Below are 22600 nucleotides of genomic sequence, written 5' to 3' on the forward strand. Positions count from 1 at the left end.
AATAGTGCCCCCCTTTTCTTATAATAGTGGCTATAGAATCAGAAGACCTAGAAGCAGATTTTACCACTTAAACTTATTACCCATTTGACCACGGTCAAGTCACCTTGCATCCCTTGGCCTCAGTTTCCTCATTAGTAAAATGAAAGTGGTCAGGCTAGACAACTTCTCAGTTCCCTTCCAACTCAAACTCCATGATTGCACGATTTTCTTTTTTTTCCTAGGTTTTTGCAGGGCAAATGGGGTTAAGTGGCTTGCCCAAAGCCACACAGCTAGGTAATTATTAAGTGTCTGAGACCAGATTTGAACCCAGATACTCCTGACTCCAAGGAGGGTGCTTTATCCACTACGCCACCTAGCCACCCCCATGCATGATTTTCTGAAGTCTCTAACTATTCCTTCTGAGTCTCAATGTTGGATCATTATCTTTGCATCTTGCCTTAACTATGAATATACCCTAAGGCTCTGTTCTGTTCATTTTCCCTTCTCCCTCCTTTTTTTCCCTATATGAATCCTTTCTCCACTTAATAATCTCCTCCTATGGTTTCAAATACCATCTTTGTGCAGATGACTCTCATATCTATATTGTTTTTATGGTCCTACTCTCTCTTTTGAACTGCACTCCCACATTACCTACTGCTTTTTTGGACATTTTAAATTAGATATCCTGCAGGCATCTCAAACTCAAAATGACCAAAATACAATTAACTGCCCCCCACAAGCTAGTTTTTATAACTTCCCAATTTTGGAGAAGAGTACCAACAACCTTCCAAAAACTCAATTTTTCAATCTAGGACTCATCAGCATTCTTACTCTGGGTATATAAACTTTTTAAAATTTTTGATAACTTTATTTCAATATAGTTGATTTGCTTTGTAATCCTTTTCATTTTAATGTCTGCATTTAGAAACATTCTGAAAAGAACTTCAGCAAACTGCCAAAGAAATCTGCACACAAATTAGGTTAAAAATTAATGTCCTTGACTTTTCATTCTCCCTCAGTTCTCATTTTTAGTCAGTTGTCAAGTTTTGTGGTTTCTATCTTAACCTCATCCCTCTCCCTTCTCTTAATTCATACTTCCCCTAATTCAAACCTTCTTCTCTTCTTACCTAGACTGTTAAAATAGACTCTTAATTGGGGGTTCCAGACTCAAAGTTCTTCTTATTTTTAATCCGTCCTTCTCATAGCTACGAGTTATAATTCCTAAAGCTCAGTAGTAACCATATCACTCCTCGGCTTAAAACAGACCAATGGTATCCTAGTAGCTATACGATCACCCACTGATTCATCTGACTTTTAAAGTCCATAAAGTCCAGCTACTTTTTCCAAAACTTTATGCAGTCAGTGTTTAAGCCAAACTAGCATATTTGCTAATGTTTCTCATGCACAATCTTATAATGCTTATCTCTATTCAAATATTTACTACTCCTAGATAAAAATTTTCATGATCCTTTTAGGAACTAGTTATCCCTTAATCCCCTGAAATTGTATTATATTTAGTTTGTATATGCTGTGTATATATAAATTTACATGGTATTTCCAACAATAGTACATAAGCTACTATAGGTCAGAGATTTCATTTCTTTGTCTTTGTTTTCTCTGTACCTAGAGCAATGCTTGCCACATAAGAAGTGCCTAATAAATTCTTGTTGATATAAAAGATCTTCCTTACTGCATTATAAACCTGGTAGAAACTTGATAAATAAAATTTGTTTAATTAAAAGAGATTCTTCTTTACTCTTCTATTATAAAATCCCTTTTCTTCTTGGAAAAGCTAAACAAAGGAGAAAATATTTTTATCAAATGAATGGATAAATTTTGGAGACAATTATTTAGAAAGAGAAATCAGATGCAATGTGTTAGTTTGATGAAAAAATTAAAGATTACAAGTTGTAGTCAGATTCCCTTTAATCAAATCTAAGTACCATTGTCTTTATGTAAAGAATTTGTTCCTAAAAAGTTTTAACTGTTTTGAATTTTGAAAAAATCAATTTACTTTCTAGGGGCCCTACTTTTGAAAACTCACAGCTTAAAGGGAAACCTGTTTAAAGTCAATAAATTTGTAAAGTGAAGATTGTCCTGATAATACAGTCACTCCTTAATTCGATATATCTTGTCAGAATTTTCACATTAAATTCTCTAAAATGTACATACTTCTAGCAACAACTTGTATTTACAAGACACCTCAGCTACAATTCTCCCTTTTTGATAATGCAGTATGTGCGGGTGTCTTTTGACACAAAACCTGATCTCCTTCTACACCTGATGACCAAGGAATGGCAACTTGAGCTCCCTAAACTCCTCATCTCTGTTCATGGAGGCCTCCAGAACTTTGAACTCCAACCAAAGCTCAAGCAAGTCTTTGGAAAAGGTCTCATCAAGGCAGCCATGACAACTGGAGCATGGATTTTCACAGGAGGGGTTAACACAGGTAATTGCAAGCTATGCACAATCCTACAGTTACTGGCTATGAGACTACTCATTTTTATTTTAAGATTATGGTTAACGTTAGTCTCTCCTAAGGTCAAATTTTGTTAAAAATCCGCATACATGTGTATGTGTTTGTGAATAAACACAGACATACATGCAGAGAGACACCCTTTCATTTGATTTTTTTTTCTTATTTCCTAAGAGGGAAGTTAAATCTTGACTAAAAATCATCACAAAAAAAAATAAAAGAATTATTTTAAGCATGATTGACAGGTTGGAAAGCTGAGTAATGAAAAATTTGCTGCAGAAAAGGTGATTTACAAGAACTATTATAAGGATAATCTAATTGAACAAAATTACCATTTAACTTCACATTTTAGTAGCATTTTTTTTAATTTTAAGGAGCAACTTTCTTTAATGAAGATCCTTGCTTTGTTTTGTTTTATTTAGAAGGAAGCCTTCTTTTGTGGTTTCAAAATAACTCAACCTTGGATTTGTACTATTCCTTCTTTCATTCCTCAATCCAAAGTGCTTTAACTTTAGTGAAACTAAAATATTTTAAACCACTATTTTCAATTTTTCCCCCTAATCTTACTTCCCTCCCCCCACCCCACACCCCAAATTTTGCTCCTTTTCTGGATTTAATGGAATAATTGAATATTTTCTCCCCCCCCAGAAAAAAGTACTCAGTGTTATAAAAGAAATATATTGTGAGGTACATCCTAGTGGGGAGTCATAGACATGAATTATTTTCATCCTGCCAAAACTTGTTTTTATTGCAAATCATTTATTCCCCACCTCACTTCATTTCACAGGCACATATACAGGGTGCTAAGTGCTTATTTGTGGCACATTATTAATATATAAAAGTTAATGGATTGATTGCCTCTAAATTTTTCTGACACATTGGCCATTGGCTGAGTCAACAGTGTTATATATTGGAACAATCAATGCCACTGCAATTGTAAGCCATTTGAAGCTTCCTTGGTATATAATGGTATATTTAGAATTTATGAGATTATTTACTATTATCACAGGTTTTTGTAAAATAAATTTCAGTATAATCAGTCATAGCTTTCATCTTTCATTATTTCAGAGACTCTTTTAAAGATTTTATTTATTTTGAGTTTTACAATTTTTCCCCCTAATCTTACTTCCCTCCCCCCACCCCACCCCCAAAGAAGGCAGTTTGTCAGTCTTTACATTGTTTCTATGGTATACATTGATCCAAATTGAGTGTGATGAGAGAGATAAAAATATCCTTAAGGAAGAAACATAAAACATAAGGGATAGCAAGATCAAACAATAAGATATCAGGGTTTTTTTTCTAAATGTAAGGTAATAGTCCTTGGTCTTTGTTCAAACTCCACAGTTCTTTCTCTGGAAACAGATGGTATTCTCCATTGCAGACAGCCCCAAATTGTCCCTGATTGTTGCACTGATGGAATTGAGTGAGTCCACCAAGGTTGATCATCGCCCCCATGTTGCTGTAAGGGTGTACAGTATTTTTCTGGTTCTACTCATCTCACTCAGCATCAATTCATGCAAATTGCTCCAGGCTTTCCTGAATTCCCATCCTTCCTGGTTTCTAATAGAACAATAGTGTTCCATGACATACATATACCACAGTTTGCTAAGCCATTCTCAATTGAAGGACATTTACTTGATTTCCAATTCTTTGCCACCACAAACAGGGCTGCTATGAATATTTTTGTACAAGTGATGTTTTTACACCTTTTCATCATCTCTTCAGGGTAAAGACTGGTAGTGGTATTGATGGATCAAAGGGTATGCATATTTTTGTTGCCCTTTGGGTATAGTTCCAAATTTCTCTCCAGAAAGGTTGGATGAGTTTACAGCTCCACCAGAAATGTAATAGTGTCCCAGATTTCCCACAACCCTTTCAACAATGATCATTATACTTTCTGGTCATATTGGCCAATCTGAGAAGTGTGAGATGATACCTCAGAGAAGCTTTAATTTGCATTTCTCTAATAAGTAATGATTTAGAGTAATTTTTCATATGATTATGGATTACTTTGATCTCCTAATGTGTAAATTGCCTTTGCATATCCTTGGACCATTTGTCAATTGGAGAATGGCTTTTTTAAAAAAACAAAATGAACTCAGTAATCTGTATATTTTAGAAATGAGTCCTTTGTCAGAAACATTGGTTGTAAAGATTGCTTCCCAGTTTACATTTCTTTTGATCTTGATTACAGTGGTTTTGTCTGTGCAAAAGCTTTTTAGCTTAATGTAAGTGAAATCATCTAGTTTCTTTTTAGCAATGTTCTCCATCTCTTCCTTAATCATAAATTGCTAAATTAGTCCTTGATCTTCTAATTTGGTTATAGTACTTTTTTATGTATCCATTTGGATCTTATCTTGCTATAGGGTGTGAGGTGTTGGTCTAATCTAAGTTTCTTCCATACTAACTTCCAATATTCCCAGCAGTTTTTGTCAAAGAGAGAATTTTTATCCCAATAGCTGGACTCTTTGGATTTATCAAACAGCAGATTACTATAATTGTTTCCTGCTATTGCACCTATTCTATTCCACTGGTCCACCACTCTAGTTCTTAGCCAATAGCAGACAGTTTTGATGACTGATGCTTTATGATATAATTTTGGATCAGGTAGAGCTAAGCCCCCTTATTTTGCACTTTTTTCATTAAATCCCTGGAAATTCCAAGGCATTTTATATTGTCTGAAGTTACTTTGAATGGTATTTTCCCTTTCTATCTCTTCCTGCTGTATCTTGCTAGTCATATATATATATAGAAAAGTTGAGGATTTATGAGGATTTATTCTGCTAAAATTGCTAATTGTTTCCAGTAGTTTTTTTGGATGATTTCTTGGGATTCTCTAGGTATGCCATCATGTCATCTGCACAGAGTGAGAGTTTTGTTTCTTCCTTCTCAATTCTAATTTCTTCAATTTCTTTTTCTTCTCTAATTGCTGAAACTTACATTTCTAATACAATATTGAATAGTAGTGGTGATAATGGGCATACTTGTTTCACCCCTGATCTTAGTAGGAATGCCTGTACCCTCTCCCCATTGAATATAATGCCTATTGATGGGTTAAGATAGATATTGCTTATTATTCTAAGGAACAGTCCATTTATTCCTACACTCTCCAGAGTTTATAGTAGGAATGGGTGCTGTATTTTGTCAAAAGCTTTTACAGCATCTATTGATATGAACATATAATTTCTGATAGGTTTGTTGTTGATATAATTGATTATATTAACAATTTTCCTAATATTGAACCAACCCTGCATTCCTGAGATGAATCCTACTTGGTCAAAATTTATTATCCTAGTGATAACTTGTTGTAATCATTTTGCTAAGATTTTTTCATCTCTGTTCATCAAGGAGATAGATCTATAATTTTCTTCCTCTGTTGTAACTCTTCCTGATTTAGGTACCAATGCCATATTGGTTTCATAGAAAGAGTTAGGCAGAGTTCTGTCTTCCCCTATTTTTCCAAAGAGTTTATATAGAATTGGAACCAATTCTTCCTTAAATGTTTGGTAGAATTCACTTGTGAATCGATCTGACACTGGAGATTTATTTTCTTAGGGAGTTCAATGATGTCTTGCTGAATTTCTTTTTCTGAGATAGAGTTATTTAGGCATTTAATCTCCTCTTAATTTAACCTGAGCATATTTTTGTAAATATTCATCCATTTCACTTAGATTGTCAAATTAATTAGCATAGAGTTGAACAAAATAATTCTGAATTATTACTTTAATTTCCTCCTCATTGGTGGTGAGTTCACCTTTTTCATTTATGATACAAGCAATTTGGTTTTCTTCTTTCTTTTTTTAATCAAATTGACCAGAGGTTAATAAATTTTATTGGTTTTTTCATAAAACCAGCTTTTGGTTTTATTGATTAATTCAATAGTTTTTTTTGTTTTTGATTTTATTAATTTCTCCTTTAATAGTTGAATTTCTAATTTGGTGTTTAATTGGGGATTTTTAATTTGCTCTTTCTCTAATTTTTTTAGTTGTATCTTTAGTTCATTGATTTCCTGTTTCTCTAATTTATTCATGTAAGCATTTAAAGATATAATATATCCCCTGACACCTTCTCTGAGTGAATCCCATAGGTTTTAGCATGTCATTTAGGTATTGTCATTATCTAGGATAAAATAATTAATTCTTTCTATAATTTGTTGTTTGATACACTCATTCTTTAAAATGAGGTTATTCAGTTTCCAACTAGTTCTGGGTCTATATCTCCCTGGCCCAATATTACATATGACTTTTATTGTGTTGTGATTGAGAAAGATGTATTCACTATTTCTGCTTTTCTGCAGTTGATCATTAGGTTTTTATGTCCTAATACATGGTCATTTTTTTGTATAAGTGTCATGTACTGCAGAAAAAAAGGTATCTTCCTTTCTGTCCCCATTCAATTTCCTCCATAAGTCTATCATATCTACTATTTCTAACAATCTATTTACCTCCTTAACTTCTTTCTTGTTTATTTTATGATTTGATTCATCTAGATCTGAGAGCAGGAGGTTGAGGTCTCCCACTAGTAGAGTTTTGCTGTCTCTGTCTTCCTGTAGTTCTTTCAGCTTCTCCTCTAAGAATTTGTATGCTATCCTATTGGGTGCATATACATTTAGTATTGAAATCATTTTATTATCCATGGTACCTTTTAGGAGGATATAGTTTCCTTCCTTATCTCTTTTAATGCTATCTATTTCTGCAGCTGCTTTGTCTGAGATAAGGATTGCTACTCCTGCTTTTTTCACTTCAGCTGAAGCAAAATATATTTTGCTCCAACCTTTTACTATATATATATATATATATATATATATATATATATATATATGTGTGTGTGTGTGTGTATATATATATATATATATATATATATATATGTTTCAAATTAGTTTCTTGTAAGCAGTATATTGTAGGATTCTTTTTTTTAGGTTTTGCAAGGCAAATGAGGTTAAGTGGCTTGCCCAAGGCCACACATCTAGGTAATTATTAAGTGTCTGAGACCAGATTTCAATCCAGGTACTTCTGACTCCAGAGCCATTGCTTTATCTACTGTGCCACCTAGCCACCCCCAGATTCTTGTTCTTAATCCACTCTGCTATTCACTTATATTTTAAGGGAGAGTTCATCCCATTCACATTCAAAGTTATAATTACTCACTCTTTATTGCCCTCCATGCTATCTTTCCTCTGTTTGTATTTTTCCCCTTCCTCCCCTTTATCCGTATTCCCCAGCATTTTGTTTCTGAATATCACCCCCTTCAAGGAGTTTGCCCTCCTATAGCCACCCCCTCCCCTTTGTTTCCCCTTTCCCTTTTTCCTTTTCCCTTCCCTTCCTTCTGTTAGTTCCCCTTTTTTCTTCCCCTCCCTTTTTCCATACCCCCCCTCCCCTTTTCCCCTTTTAATACTTGAAAGGTCAGGTGTTTTTTAAGTTAACTGAGTTATGTGTGTAAGTTAATTTTAAGATAAGTCTGATGAGAAGAAGATTCAGGTGTTTCTCATCTCCCTTCTTCCTCTCTATTACCATAGGTTTCTTTTACCTCTTAGTGTAATGAGATTTACTCCATTCAGTCTCCTCCCTCCTCTTGTCTCCTTCCTGTCCCCCCCTTTTAAAGGAGGTATTGTTTTTAAATCATTCTATCTGAGTCATAGAAAATTCTGAGTATCCATCATTTCTGGCTAAGTACATTTTATCTAATAGAATTACAGTTCTTGAGAGTTATTAGAGTCTTTCTCCCAAGTAGGGTTATAGCCAGTTTCATCCCATTGGGTGGCAGTCTCATGGATAAGTCGTGAGTGTCCATCATTTCTGGCTAGGTATTTTCTCTCTGATAGAGTTACAATTCTCAAGAGTTATGAGAATCTTTTCCCCATGCTGGGATATAGTCAGTTTCAATTTATTGGATAGCAGATTTTGTCTTTTTTTTTTACCTTTTCATGTGTCTCTTGAACCTCCTGTTTGATGTCCAAATTTTCTATATAGCTCTGGTCTTTTCATCAGGAATTTTTGGAATTCTTCCATTTTGTTAAATGTCCATCTTTTCCCCTGAAAAAGAAGGCTCAGCTTTGTGGGATAGTAAATTATTGGCTGCATTTCAAGCTCCCTTGCTCTTTGGAATATCTCATTCCAGGCCCTTTGATCCCTTAATCTTGATGCAGCCAGGTCCTGCATAATCCTTGCTATGGCTCAGAGATTTTTGTTTTTAAGAATAAGCATTTACATAGCACCTGTTATTTACCAGGTACTATGTTAAATGTTTTATCAATATTATCTCATTTGATCATCAAAGCAATCCTGAGAAGTAGGTGCTGATATTATTTCTATTTTATTCTTAAGAAAATGAAAACAGAGACTTGACTGAGGTCAATTAGGTAGTTAGTATCTGGGGTCACATTTGAACTCAGGTCCTCTTGACTCCAGTCAAGTGTCTCTATGCACTGTGTCATCTAGCTACTCCTTGAGTTATGTTAAAGTAAAACAATTTCAGAAATCTCTGAACTGTCTTCTTCAGAGATTCTTAAATAAGAATCTAATAGCTTCTTATCAGAATACAAACACTTTGATGGCAGGAGTTGACTCTTTTTTCTTTAGCTCATTCCTTCCAAGTATAATGAGGACAATTAGGTAGTGAAGCAGATAGGGCACAGGACCTGAAAAAATCAGGATGAAAATTCAAATCCAGTCTTAGAAACTTACCATAAGTTATGTAACCCTAGACAACTTAGTTTTCCATATGTAAAATAAAACTGAAGAAGAAAAATTTGAAAAACAGTATTTTTGCCAAGAAACAGCAAATGAGGTTAGATACAACTAAATCAACTAAGCAGCAACAACAATCACAGTGTAAATACTAGATGCCTAATGACTATGTTGAATTAAATCACCAAAGTTAACCTCTCAAAATCTTATTCAATTGTGTATTATATTAGGTCTTTATCATTTTTTCTTGAAATCAGTTATATATCTATTGTGTAATTTGGTCAGAATTATCCATAAAGCAGGATTATTTAAGCACATGCATTTATGTAGTCTAGTCCTTGAAATGAAATAATTTAATAATGTATTTAATCTTGATTAAGTAAGTCTTTTCAGCATTGTCTTTTACTAGGAATTATACCCATTTTACAAATTCCTTTTAAGTTGCATTGACTTCTAAGTTAAAATGCTTCATAAAGGACTGCTGAAAGCAGTTTCTGTGTGCATTGGGACTGATAGTGGTGGGTGTTGTCCTTCCTTCTCCAAGAGGACCAAAATGACATCACTATGTTAGAGTCAAATTTCTGAGACCGATCAGACCATTATGAACTTGGAAACTTCTACCACAGGTTGGGCACATATAGACCATGTGAACATCTGGGGTAGAGTCTCTAAATATGACTGGTAGAAATTTGCTAAATGATAATCAGAAACAGATCCAAAAGATAGGCTCATAGTTTATTTTTTTTATTTATTAAAGCCTCAATCAAGAATACTAATTGAGAGATTAAGAAAACATGGGTTTGGAGGCGGCTAAGTGGCACAGTAGATAGAGCACCAGCCCTGGACTCAGGAGTACCTGAGTTCAAATCCAGCGTCAGACACTTAATAATTACCTAGCTGTGTGACCTTGGGCAAGCCACTTAACCCCATTTGCCTTGCAAAAACCTAAAAAAAAGACATGGGTTTGAATCCAAACTTTCTACTTATTAGAGGTTCTCTAAGATACTTTTCAATAGTTATTTATATATAACCTTGGATAAGTTGATCCATATCTCTGAACCTCAATTTTCTTACCTATTAATGCAAACAAGAGTGTTGAACTACATGAGAATTAGGCTTGAGAATTACTGAAAATGAATGACAGAAGACTGAGGATCATGTTTATAGTAATAAGAAATTCAAGGGGACCTTTTCAGAATATGTGTTATATTTATGTGTGATGCCCTCCACCTTAGGATGATTTGGCAGTTTTGCATATGAGACAGGAGACCTGACTGTTGATTGGCTGAAGTACTTTGAGTTTTGATGCTTTTCATTACTTATGTAAGGGAGAGAAGAAGAATCAACAGTAAAAGGAGAGAGAAGAAATGAATTTTAGAATGCTCATTGGGAGGCTGATTGCAACAGACATGTGGGAAAAGTTCATCCCATCAATACACCTCCTTGATTGCCATTACCTAGACTACCCCATTTCCAGAGACTGCTAAAACTGAACTTCTCTGTTCTCTTATTGTATGGGCTGAGATTCTATCTTGTTCCCCTCCCAGAGCCTTCTTATTTTTCTTCTATTTACTTTCTACCATAATCTGTATAAACTGAGTAATATCTGTTCTTAGAGAAATATATTTGCTAACATAATTAGGATAGCTAGATGGCATAGTGGTTTGAGTGCTTGACGTGAAGTCAGAAAGACTCAGTTTTGTGAATTTAAATTGGACCATGACATTTATTCAATGAGATATCTTGGGTAAATTACTTAAACCTGGTTGCTTCAGTTCTTCATCTGTAAAGTGAACTGGAGAAGGAAATGACAAACCACTCCATTATCTTTGCCAAGAAAATCCCAGATGGGACAAAAATTGAGACATGATTGAAAAAAAAAATGACTAAATAGCAACATGCATGATTGTCTTTTTTTTTTAATAACTGTTCGATACAAAAGAGCTAAGCTAACCAAGGACAAGCTTACTGTTGCCCTTTCCTTTTGTGTGGAAAAAGTGGTTTTTAATCTTGGACCAGTAAAAGGGCATTAGATCCCCAAACTGTAATTAACTGATTTGTAATTGATATAATTCTTTCCTTAAACTCCATTTAGATATTAAGAATGAAGAAGTGACCACCTAGTCATGGTGCTACTCCTACTTCCCAAAATAAGAAAAAGGATAGGTAGATAACATAAAATTCTGTAGGGAAACAGCCTAAGAGAAATAAAATCCCTCAAAAACTGAAAAAAATGCCAAAGTGGAATAAAAAGGACAAGGATATAATCTGAAGAACTTCTTGCTCAAGCATGTGATCCTCATCAACCAACCCGGATTCTTTTTAAATGTACAAGCAATAAAAGAAAGATAGAGATAGAGAATAAACAGAAAAGCATTTCATGGTCCTCAAAGAGTAATCTTAGTAGTATTTAAATTCACTGTGACATGACTATGATTATGAATAATAAGGACAATTATAAGCTACGCTAAAGTTAAGAGAAGAATCAAAGAAAGAACTGTTTCTCAAAGTTCATTATATGAATAAAGAATTAAGAATTAATTAGACTTTGTTTCTTTTATCTCTTCTAAGAAGAATAATCTTTGAACTGAAAATAATGGAAAAATAATACAATTTTCCTCAAAAGGTTGGAATAAATTGAAATCTCCCTTTAAAGAAATAAACTAAGGGGGCAGCTAGGGAGTGCAGTGGATAGAGTGCCAGCCCTGGAGTCAGGAGGACATGAGTTCAAATTCAGTCTGAGACATATAATAATTGCCTACCTTGTGATCTTAGGCAAGTCACTTAACCCCACTGCCTTGCAAAGAAACTTAAAAACATGGGGCGGCTAGGTGGCATAGTGGATAAAGCACCAGCCTTGCAGTCAGGAGTACCTGGGTTCAAATCCGGTCTCAGACACTTAATAATTACCTAGCTGTATGGCCTTGGACAAGCCACTTAACCCCATTTGCCTTGCGAAAACCTAAAAAGAAAAAAAAATTATCTAAAAAAACAAAAAAACATCAACAACAACAACAACAAACAAGAAATAAACTTGATCAGGACTCTTCAAAAAACTATAGATCAAGTTAATATAAATATTTGTGGGCATTAAGAATCACCAATAAATTAGTAAGACTTTCTCAAGAGTAAATGCTATTATTGGGGCGGCTAAGTGGTGCACTGGCCCTGGAGTCAGGAGTACCTGGCTTCAAATCTGGTCTCAGACATTTAATAATTACCTAGTTGTGTGGCCTTGGGCAAGCCACTTAACCCCATTTGCCTTCCGAAATAAAAACCTAAAAGACCAATCTCATGCCCTTTTAAGGACTTGCTAGACTAGTCAATCAGAAGACTGTACATAGATTTTATTTTGCTATTAATAAAGCATATGACAAAGTTTCTCATTCAGTCCTTTTGAGAACAAAAAGGAATAAATAGTACATTATATAGACATAAACTAGTTGAAGGATTACTGAGAAAAGTAATCATTAATTCAGCTGGTGATCTCTTGGAGAGAGGACTATACTAGACTATCTCAGGCATTTGACCTTGTGTCTGGCCTGTTAAATATTTTAATTAATGGTTTGTATAAAGGCTTAGACAGTGAGGTGATATGTTCATGAAATTTGTAATCCACTGGATGCTGAAAGGCTAACTAAATACTACTGAATAGACAGGATTTGGATACAGAAATATATTGCAATAAAAGAATAATGGTGCAAAATCTAATGAGATTACATTTTAAAGAAATAAATGTAAAATCCTACTTTTTTTAGTTTTCAAAGTCAACTATAAAAGTATAGGATAGAAAAGGATAAGTGAGATTTTTTAATTTTTTTTATTTTTTGCAATTCATCTGGGGATTTTAAACCTGGTTCACTATGAATCAGTCATGCAACATGGGAACCCCTTATTATTTCAGATCTCACTAGAGAGGCATTATGTCCAAACTCAAAGGTAGGGGATGAGAGACCCGTGGCCCTTTGCATTGGCCAGACCATAACTGGAGTGTTGCCTTGAGCCCTAGGCACATTTTAGAAGGATTATTAACAGACTGAAGGCTAATCAAAGGAAGATCAATAGGGAGAAGAGACCATGATATATAAGCATCAAGATGAAAGAATGAGAAAGTTTCTCTAGGAGAAAAGAAGTTAGGTGACAAATATTTAAAGAACTATAAAGAAGTGATGGGCTCGTTTTGCTTGACTACAGGGTGTCAAACTAGAAACAAAGCATTGTAGAAAGGCAGATTTGGGGTTAACATGAAGGAAATGTTTCTTAACAATTCAATCTCTCTTTCTCTCTCAGGTGAAGTGGATTATCTTCAAAGTTAGTAGATTAGTAAGAACTAGGTGACATCTTGTCTGGTAAAATATAGAGAATTGTTTTCAGTTAAGAGTAGGTCTTCTGATATTCCCTCATAGCTCTGAATGTTTTTTTAATCACTTAAATATTCTTCCTGCATCAAAAGATAAATGTTTCAATATCATTAAATTTAAACAACAAAAGGAAATTTGGGCTTATGCTACTTGAATGCTGAATCACTACTTTCCTATCATAGAGAGTATATTTTATATACTCTTGTGTGGAATATGATATTTGCAAAAGAAATTTCCATGCATATATATATATATATACATGCATACACACACACACACAGAGAGAGAGAGAGAGGGAGAGAGAGAGAGAGAGAGAGAGAGAGAGAGAGAGAGAGAGAGAGAGAAAAGACTGTAGCCATAGTCCTACAATTGCACAATTTGCCCTGTTATGGTTAATAGTGTGATAGGGGAAGAGTAAACGACACAAAACTAAAAGCAAAATATAGAGTAACAAAGATTTTTTTTTTCCCAAAGAATCTTGAGCTATGCTTTTAAAGGAAAATTCATTAAAACTTCAATTAAAAAACAGAAACAGAGTAGTGTCTATAAGAAGATAGAACATAAGTTAACTGTACTTATCAAAGGACCATAAAGCTTTTAGAGATCTTAGAAGCTATCTGGTCTGACTTCCTCACATTACAAATGAGGAAAGTAAGGACTCTTCCCAGGTCACTTAGATAATAAATGCCAAAGCTGGAGTTTGAACCTAGGTCTTTCTGTTTTAAAAGTCCATTATTCTTTCTACTATATATGCTATGTCTATATAGAAACCTCAGTATTTCAAAAGATGTGTGATTTAATCAAGGATAGAGTGAAGGTCCTTTATTAAATAGCTTCAGAAGATCACAGTATCATAGATTTAGTGCAGTAAGGGATCCCAGAGTTAATCTGGTCCAATACCCAGAGGGGTTCAGTGACTTTGCTGAGTTCACACAGGTAGCAAGTGTCCGAGGTAAGATTTGAAGCAAAATTCTCTGTCTTCAAAGCCATGACTTTTTTCATTGTATAACACTGCTTCTATACAATTACATTAGTGCTTCAAAGGATCTTTGATTTCATCAATTTGGATTGAAACCTATTAAGTACATAGTTTTGATGAAGTTGTAGATTTGGGGGGAAAATTACCTGGCAGTCAATGAACTAATGAGCAAGAATGTATTAATGACTTATTATGTGTCAGCCATTGAGATAATCTGTGGGAAAGGAAGGAAGGAGAGTAGGAAAGAGAGAAGGAAGGAATCAAGGGAGAAAGGGAAGAGGAAGATAGGAAGGAAGGTAGAAGGGCAGACAGACAAGAAGGAGGGACTGATCTACTGACTTGCCTCAGCTTTTAAGATGTTTCTTTATCAACCAACCTTTTGTTGATGAGCCTCATGAAACTGGCTAGGTTTGTACTCATGATAGAGATTTTTGTTGGTTGCTTTCTAATTTCTTATGAAGTTTGTTTTCTATTTTAATTTTTCATACAAATTCACCTCCATGGTATAATGTGACACTGGAATAGGGTTTTGGTAAAATCTGAATCATGATATATGTTTTTGGTATTTTTCCAATAACATTCTGAGATAGTTTTCAACAATCCTTTTTGGAAGGCTTTGAGTTTGACTTTTTTGTCCTTGACAAAAAGAAATCTAAACTAGATTATGCATGTATAACTATATTAAACATATTTACATGTTGTGAAAAAAGAATTAAATCAAAAAAGAAAAAATAACTAAGGGGGGAACCATAAACAAATTTTTAAAATTGAAAATACTAAACTTTGGTTTGCATTCAGATCCCATAGTTCCTTCTCTGAACATGAATGATATTTTCCATTTTAAATCCTTTAGAACTGTCTTTGATTATTGTTCTGTAGAGATGAGCAAGACATCATAGTTGATAATCACACAGTGTTACTGTTGGTGTGCACAATATTCTTCTGGTTCCACCCCCTTCACTCAAAATCAGTTCATGTAAGCCTTGCCAGACTTTTCTGAAGACCTGTGCCTCAAAATTTCTTACATAATAATAGTAGTAGTACTCTGTCATATTCATATATCACAGTTTCTTCAATCATTTCCCAATTGATAGGCATCCTCTCAATTTCCAATTCTTTGCCACAGTGAAAAGAACTGCTATAAATATTTTTGTGCGTGTGGGTTGTTTTACCCTTTTTTATGATCTCATTAGAATGCAGGCTTAGTAGTGGTATTGTTGCATCAAAGGGTATGCAGAGTTTTACCTTGAGCGTAGTGCCATGAAGAAAAGTTGAATCAGTTCACAACTCCATCAACAAGGCATTAGTGTGCCAGTTTTCTGTTTTTGTCATAGTGATCAATTTGAGAGCTATGAAGTGATACTTCAGAGTGGTTTTAATTTGCATGTCTTTATTCAATAATGATTTGAAAGATTTTTTCCTTTAAGATTTTATTTATTTTGAGTTTTACAATATCCCCCCATCTTCCTTTCCTCCCCTCCCCCCACAGAAAGCAGTCTGTTAGTCTTTACATAGTTTCCATGGTATACATTGATCTAAGTTGAATGTGATGAGAGAGAAATCATATCCTTAAGAAAGAAAAATAAAGTTTAAGAGATAGCAGAACTACATAATAAGATAATGGGTTTTTTCCCCTAAATTAAAGGTCTTTGGTCTTTATTCAAACTCCACTATTCTTTCTCTGGATACAGATGGTATTCTCCATAACAGATACCACAAAATTATCCCTGATTGTTGCACTGATGGAATGAGCAAGTCCATCAAAGTTGGTCATAACCCTCATGTTGCTGTTAGGGTGTACAATTTTTTTTGGTTCTGCTCATCTCGCTCAGCATCAGTTCATGCAAATCCCTCCAGGGTTCCCTGAAATCCCGTCCCTCCTGGTTTCTAATAGAACAATAGTGTTCCATGACATACATATACCACAGTTTGTTAAGCCATTCTCCAATTGAAGGACATTCACTTAATTTCCAATTTTTTGCCACTCCAAACAGGGCTGCTATAAATATTTTTGTACAAGTGATGTTTTTACCCTTTTTCATCATCTCTTCAGGGTATAGACCCAGTAATGGTATTGCTGGGTCAAAGGGTATATACATTTTTGTTGCCTTTTGGGTGAATTTCCATATTTCTCTCCAGAAAGGTTGGATAAATTCACAACTCCACCAACATTGTATTAGTGTCCCAGATTTCCTACATCCCTTCCAATATTGATCATTGTCCTTTATGGTCATATTGGCCAGTCTGAGAGGTGTGAGGTGGTATCTCAGAGATGCTTTAATAAGTTATGATTTAGAGCAATTTTTCATATGACTATGGATTGTTTTGATTTCCTCGGCTGTAAATTGCCTTTGCATATCCTTTGATCATTTGTCAATTGGGGAATGGCATTTTTTTTTAAATTTGACAGTTCTTTTAGAGCATTTTTTCATATGACTATGGATAATTTTTTCAACTGAGAATTGCCTATTCATATCTTTTGATGACTTGTATTCTTATAAATTTGTCTCAGTCCTCTATATATTTTAGAATAAATCCTTTATCAGAAACATCAGCTAAAAATTTGCTTCCCAGCTTAATGCATTCCTTTTTAATCTTGATTGCATTGAATTTATTTGAGCAAAAACTTATTAAATCAAAATTAATCATTTTGCATTTTATAATGCTCCCTATCACTTCTTTGGTCATAAACTGCTACTCTTTACAAGATCTGATAGATAACTATTCCTTATTCTCCTTATTGGCTTACTATATCATATTTTATGCCTAAATCATGTAACTATTTCAACCTTATCTTGTTATAGATAGTTTCTGCAATGCTATCTTTCATTTTTCACAGAAATTTTTATCAAAGAGTAAGTTATTATCTCAGAAGCTGAAGTCTTTGAGTTTATCAAACAATAGTTTACTATAGTCATTTACCATTGTTTCTTTGGTACCTAATCTATTCCACTGATCCACCACTCTATTTCTTTATCCAGTACCAAACAATTTTGATGATTGATATTTTATATTAGACTTTTAGATTTGGGATGACATAGGCAACCTTCTTTTACTTTTTTGTTCATTAATTCCCTTGATATTCATGATCTTTTGTTCCTTCAAAAAAAATTTAATTACCATTTTTTCTAATTCAGTAAAGTAATTTTTGGTAGTTTGGTTGGTATGGCACTGAATAAGTAGATTAATTTAGGTTTAATTGTCATTTTTATTATATTAGTTCAAGCTACCCATGGACAAGTCTTTTTGCCAATTTTTTAGATCTTATTTTATTAGTGTGAAAAAGTGTTTTACAATTGTTTTCATATAGTTTCTGAGTTTGCCTTGACAGGTAGACTCCCTTCTGTTAACTCCAATTTAAATGAAATTTCTCTTTCTATCTCTTGTTGCTGGAATTTGTTGGTAATATATAGAAATGCTGATGATTTATGTGGGTTTATTTTATATCCAACAACTTTACTAAATTGTTCATTTTTTCAAGAAGTTTTTTAGTTGATTTTGTAGGATGCTCTAAGTATACCATCATATTATCTGCAACAAGTAAGTTTTATTTCTTCATTACTATTCTAATTGCTTCCATTTCTTTTTCAAGTCATTGCTAAAGCTAACATTTCTAATATAATATTAAATAATAGAGGATAATGGACATCCTTGTTTCCTTCTGATCTTATTGAGAACATTTCTAACTTATTCCCCTAACATATAATGTTTATTGATAGCATTAGGTAGATATTGCTTATCATTTTAAGGAAAACTCCAGATATTCCTATACTCTCTAATGTTTTCTGTTAGTTTTGCTATTGATATGGTCAATTATACTGATGGTTTTCCTAATAAGGAACAAATCCTGCATTCCTGATGTAAATTCAACGTGATCATAGTATATTATCCTTGTGATAATTTGCTATAATCTTTGCTAATATTTTATTTAAAAATTTTGCATTCATATTCATTAAAGAAATTGATCTATAATTTTCTTCCTCTGTTTTACCACTTCCTGGTTTAGGTATCAGCATGATACTGGTGTCAGAGAAGAACTCCTTCTCTTCAATTTTCTCAAATAGTTTATATAGTATTGGAATTAATTGTTCTTTAAATGTTTGATAGAATTTACTTGTGAAACTATCTGGCCTGGAGATTTTTCTTAGGGAGTTCATTGATGGTTTATTTTTCCTCTCCTTCCCTTGTTCCCCTTTCTCCTCCTAATGTCTGAAGGGTAAGATAAATTTCTAAACCCAACTGATTGTTTCTGTTATTCCCTCTGAGCCAAATCCAATGAGAGTAAGACTCTCACCCCCTCCCTTCTTTCCCTGTATTGTAATACAGTCTTTGTGCCTCTTCATGTGATGTAATTTATCCCATTCTGTCTCCCCCTTCCTCCTGATTCATTACAACCCCCCCGCTTTAGTGTCAACATTTTTTTAATCGTTCCATAAAAAACAACTTTGGGCCATACTTTCAGCCCAAGTACACTCCCTCTAATAGAGGTATGATTTTCAAGAGTTATAAGAATCTTCCTCCTAGATAGGGATGTAACCAGATTAATCTTATTGAATAGCAGTCTTTTTCCTTTCTCTTGTTAGCCTTTTCCTGTCTCTCTTGAGGCTCCTGTTTGAAGATCAAATTTTCTGTTCAGCTCTGGTCATCAGAAAAGTATGGAAGTCACCTATTTTGCTAAATATCCATCTTTTCCCCTGAAAGAGTATGCTCAGTTTTGTTGAGTAGTTTATTTTTGGTTATAATCCAAGCTCCCTTGCCCTCTGGAATGTCAGGTCTTTAATTACAGATCTTTAATGTTGATGCAACCAGGTCCTATGAAATCCTGACTGTAGCTCCTAAGTCTATAAATTGCTTCTTTCTGGTCACTTGCAGGATTTTCTCCTTAATCTGATAATTCTGGAATTTGGGATCCCTTTCAAGTGGTGATCAATGGATTTTTCAATGTCCATTTTTCCCCTCTGTTTCCAGTATAGCAGGGCATTTCTCCTTGACTCTTTCCTGAAGAATGCTATTTAAGCTGTTTTTAGGAAAAAAATATAGCTTTCAGGTATTTCAATGATATTTAAATTATCTCTCCTGGATCTATTTTCCAGATAAGTTTTTTTTTTTAATCAAAGAAGTATTTTACATTTTCTTCTATTTTTTCAATTTTTTATTTTGATTAATGGATTCTTTTAGTCTCATGGAGTCATTATCTTCCATTAGTCCAAGACTAATGATCAAGGAGGTATTTTCTCCAATTAGTTTTTGCATCTCCATTTCCATTTGGTCATTTTCTATTTTTTGCCCAGTGGTATTTTTGAAGGTTTTATTTTCTTTTTTGCATTTGTTCAATTGCATTTTTAAATATTTTATTTTATTTATTTTTTATTTTCATTTTTTTAACTGAACCTCAGTCTGTGTTCAGATAACAGCAGTTCTGTCTCTGGAATTGATTGCATTCTTTATCATAAGTCCATCAGAGAAGTTGCTTCAATATTTTTCCCACAATTGCTATTGCTAACTATATTTCCCTCCATCTATTCCTTCCAACTCCCATTTATTCTAATATCTCTCTCTCTCTCTCTCTCTCTCTCTCTCTCTCTCTCTCTCTCTCCTTCCACTTTGTCCCTGCTCAAAAGTGTCTTGTGCAATAACCAAGTGGCACAGTGGACAGAGCATTGACCCTGGAGACAGGAGGACCTGAGCCCAAAGCCAGCCTCAGATACCGAGCAATCACCAGCCATGTGACCTTGGGCAAGCCACCCAACCCCCCCACCTTGTTAAAAAAAAAGTGTGGTATCTCACTACCATTTCCCATGATCCTCCCTCTCCTCTATCACCTACACCCACTCTCCCCTCACCCTGCCACCTTTCTCCCATCCCCTTCCTTCTCCTTTTTCCTCAAGGGGAAAGATAGATTTCCATACCCTATTGAGTGTGTATGTTCTTTCCTCTCTGAGCCATTTCTGATGAGAATAAAGGTTTACTCATTCCCCCTCACCTTCCTTCCTTCCTCTCCATTGTACCTTTTATTTGACTCTTTTATGTGAAATATTTTAGCCCTTTCTACCTCTTCTTTCCATTTCTCCCAGTACATTCCTTTTTTCATGCATTGTTTCCATCTTTATAATATTTTATACCATCATATTCTAAGTTTTATTTCTATATGGTCCTTCTAACTGCTCTAATAAATGAGAAGGTTCATGTGAGATATCAGTATCATCTTCCCAAGTAAGAATACACACAGTTCAACATGATTAAATCCCTCACAATTTGCCCTTCTCTGTCTACTCTCTCTATGCTTCAACTGAGTCCAGTACTTGAAGATCAAACTTTTTGTTCAAAACTGGTTGTTTAAACAAAAAAGTTTGAAATTTCACTTTTCTCCATATTTTCCTCTGAAAGAGGATGTTCAGTTTTGCTCTAAATTGTAATCCAAGCTCTTTTGCCTTCCAGAATATTATATTCCAAGCTCTATGAGCCCTTACTGTAGATGCTGCTAAATCATGTGTAATCCTGACTGTTACTCCACAATATTTGAATTGTTTCTTTCTGGATGCTTGTAATATTTTTTCTTTTACTTGGGAGTTCTGGAATTTAGCTACAATATCCCTGAGAGGGTTTGTTTTTGTAGGGGATCACTTTCAGGAGGAGATCAGTGGATTCCCCCACTTTCTGCTTCAAGGATATCAAGGTAATTTTCCTGGAGAATTCTTTAAAAATGTAGTCAATGCTTGTTTCCTGATCATGACTTATAGGTAGCCCCAAAGTTTTTAAATTATCTCTCCTGAATCTGTTTTCCAGGTCAGTTGTTTTTCCAGTGAGATGTTTGACATTTTCTTCTAGGTTTTTTTTTTCATTCTTTTGGCTTTGTTTTATTGTTTCTTAATTTCTCCTAAAACCATCAGGTTCCCTTCACTCCATTCTACATCAGAACGAGTTGTTATCTTTAGAGAACTTTCTTATCTTCTCTTCCATCTGGCCAATTCTGCTTTTTAAGGCATTCTTCTCCTCATTGGCCTTTTGGTTTGCTTTTTCCATTTAACCTAAACTAGTTTTTATTATGTTGTTTTCTTTGGCATTTTTTTTTGTATCTCCTTCACCAAGATGTTGACTTGGTTTTCATGATTTTCTTGTATCACTCTCATTTCCCTTCTCCATTTTTTCCTCTACTTCCCTTACTTGATGTGCAACATCTTTTTTTGTATTCTTTCGTACTCTGAGACCAATTCCTATTTTTCTTGTACACCTCTAATACATAAACTTTGATCTTCTGAGTGTATATTTTGATCCTCCATGGGACCAATGTAGTTTATCTATGGTTAGATTCTTTTTTTTTTCTGTTTACTCCTTTCCCCAGCCTATAACCTGGTTTTAATGTGCTTCCCAAGCTTTCGAGTGTTTTTGGGCAAACCCACCTCAAGTACCTCACTTCCTTCAATGTCTCATGAGTGTCTCTGATTCGCCTGGCCTGTGATTTGTTCTGTGGATGACCACAAGCACTCCCCTCTGTGCTGAAGCTGTGAGGAGCATCCTTATTCCACTATGGCAGTAGGGTGCCTCAAATGAGACCAGATTCTGAATATGGATAAAGTCCTGTCCCAGGGAGAGCAGAGAGACCTCTGCAGTCTCCCCTGACTGCCTTCTGTGGGCTGAGTGCTATGGAAGCAGCTGCTGGACAGTTCCTTCCCTGGCTCCCTTCTAAATAGTTTTATAGGGCAGCTTCTATTTCCTGGGGCCAGGTCTGCAATGAGGCCTAAACTACACTGGGCTCCATGCTCACTCTGGCAGAGTTTTCTTTCAGACTTTCCAAGTTATCCTTGCTAATCCTTGGGTTGGGAGGTCTGCCACTGCCAAGAACCCCAGTGCCCCCCAGGACCAGGATCTCCACAGACTGTTCCTAAAAGACTGGAGCTTATTTGCTCTGGTACAGGGGCTCCTTCCAACCCTGGTATAACAGAGCCTTCCCATGGAGCTTCTAAGTTCTCTTGGGCTATAAAGTTGTTTCATTCAGTCTTTCTTTAGGTTCTGCCACTCATGAATTTGTTTAGAGTCATAATTTTAAGATATTTAGAGCATTTTGGAGCATTTTAGAGCTTCTGGGAATTTCTGCCTTCACGCTGGAAATCACTCCTGT

General features: G+C 34.8%; 1 protein-coding gene across 3 annotated transcripts in view; it reads left to right on the plus strand.

Moving 5' to 3' along the window:
• TRPM3 (transient receptor potential cation channel subfamily M member 3) overlaps positions 1-22600 on the plus strand; it is a 385211-nt gene that overhangs the window by 21193 nt on the left and 341418 nt on the right. For all 3 annotated transcript variants that reach the window (XM_074206394.1, XM_074206395.1, XM_074206392.1), the window contains exon 2: positions 2215-2428. In XM_074206394.1, coding sequence (XP_074062495.1) covers positions 2215-2428 — 214 coding nt within the window. The remainder of the gene's footprint in view (positions 1-2214; positions 2429-22600) is intronic.

This window comes from Macrotis lagotis, chromosome X (assembly GCF_037893015.1).
Source record: "Macrotis lagotis isolate mMagLag1 chromosome X, bilby.v1.9.chrom.fasta, whole genome shotgun sequence".
Taxonomy (NCBI): Eukaryota; Metazoa; Chordata; class Mammalia; order Peramelemorphia; family Peramelidae; genus Macrotis; species Macrotis lagotis.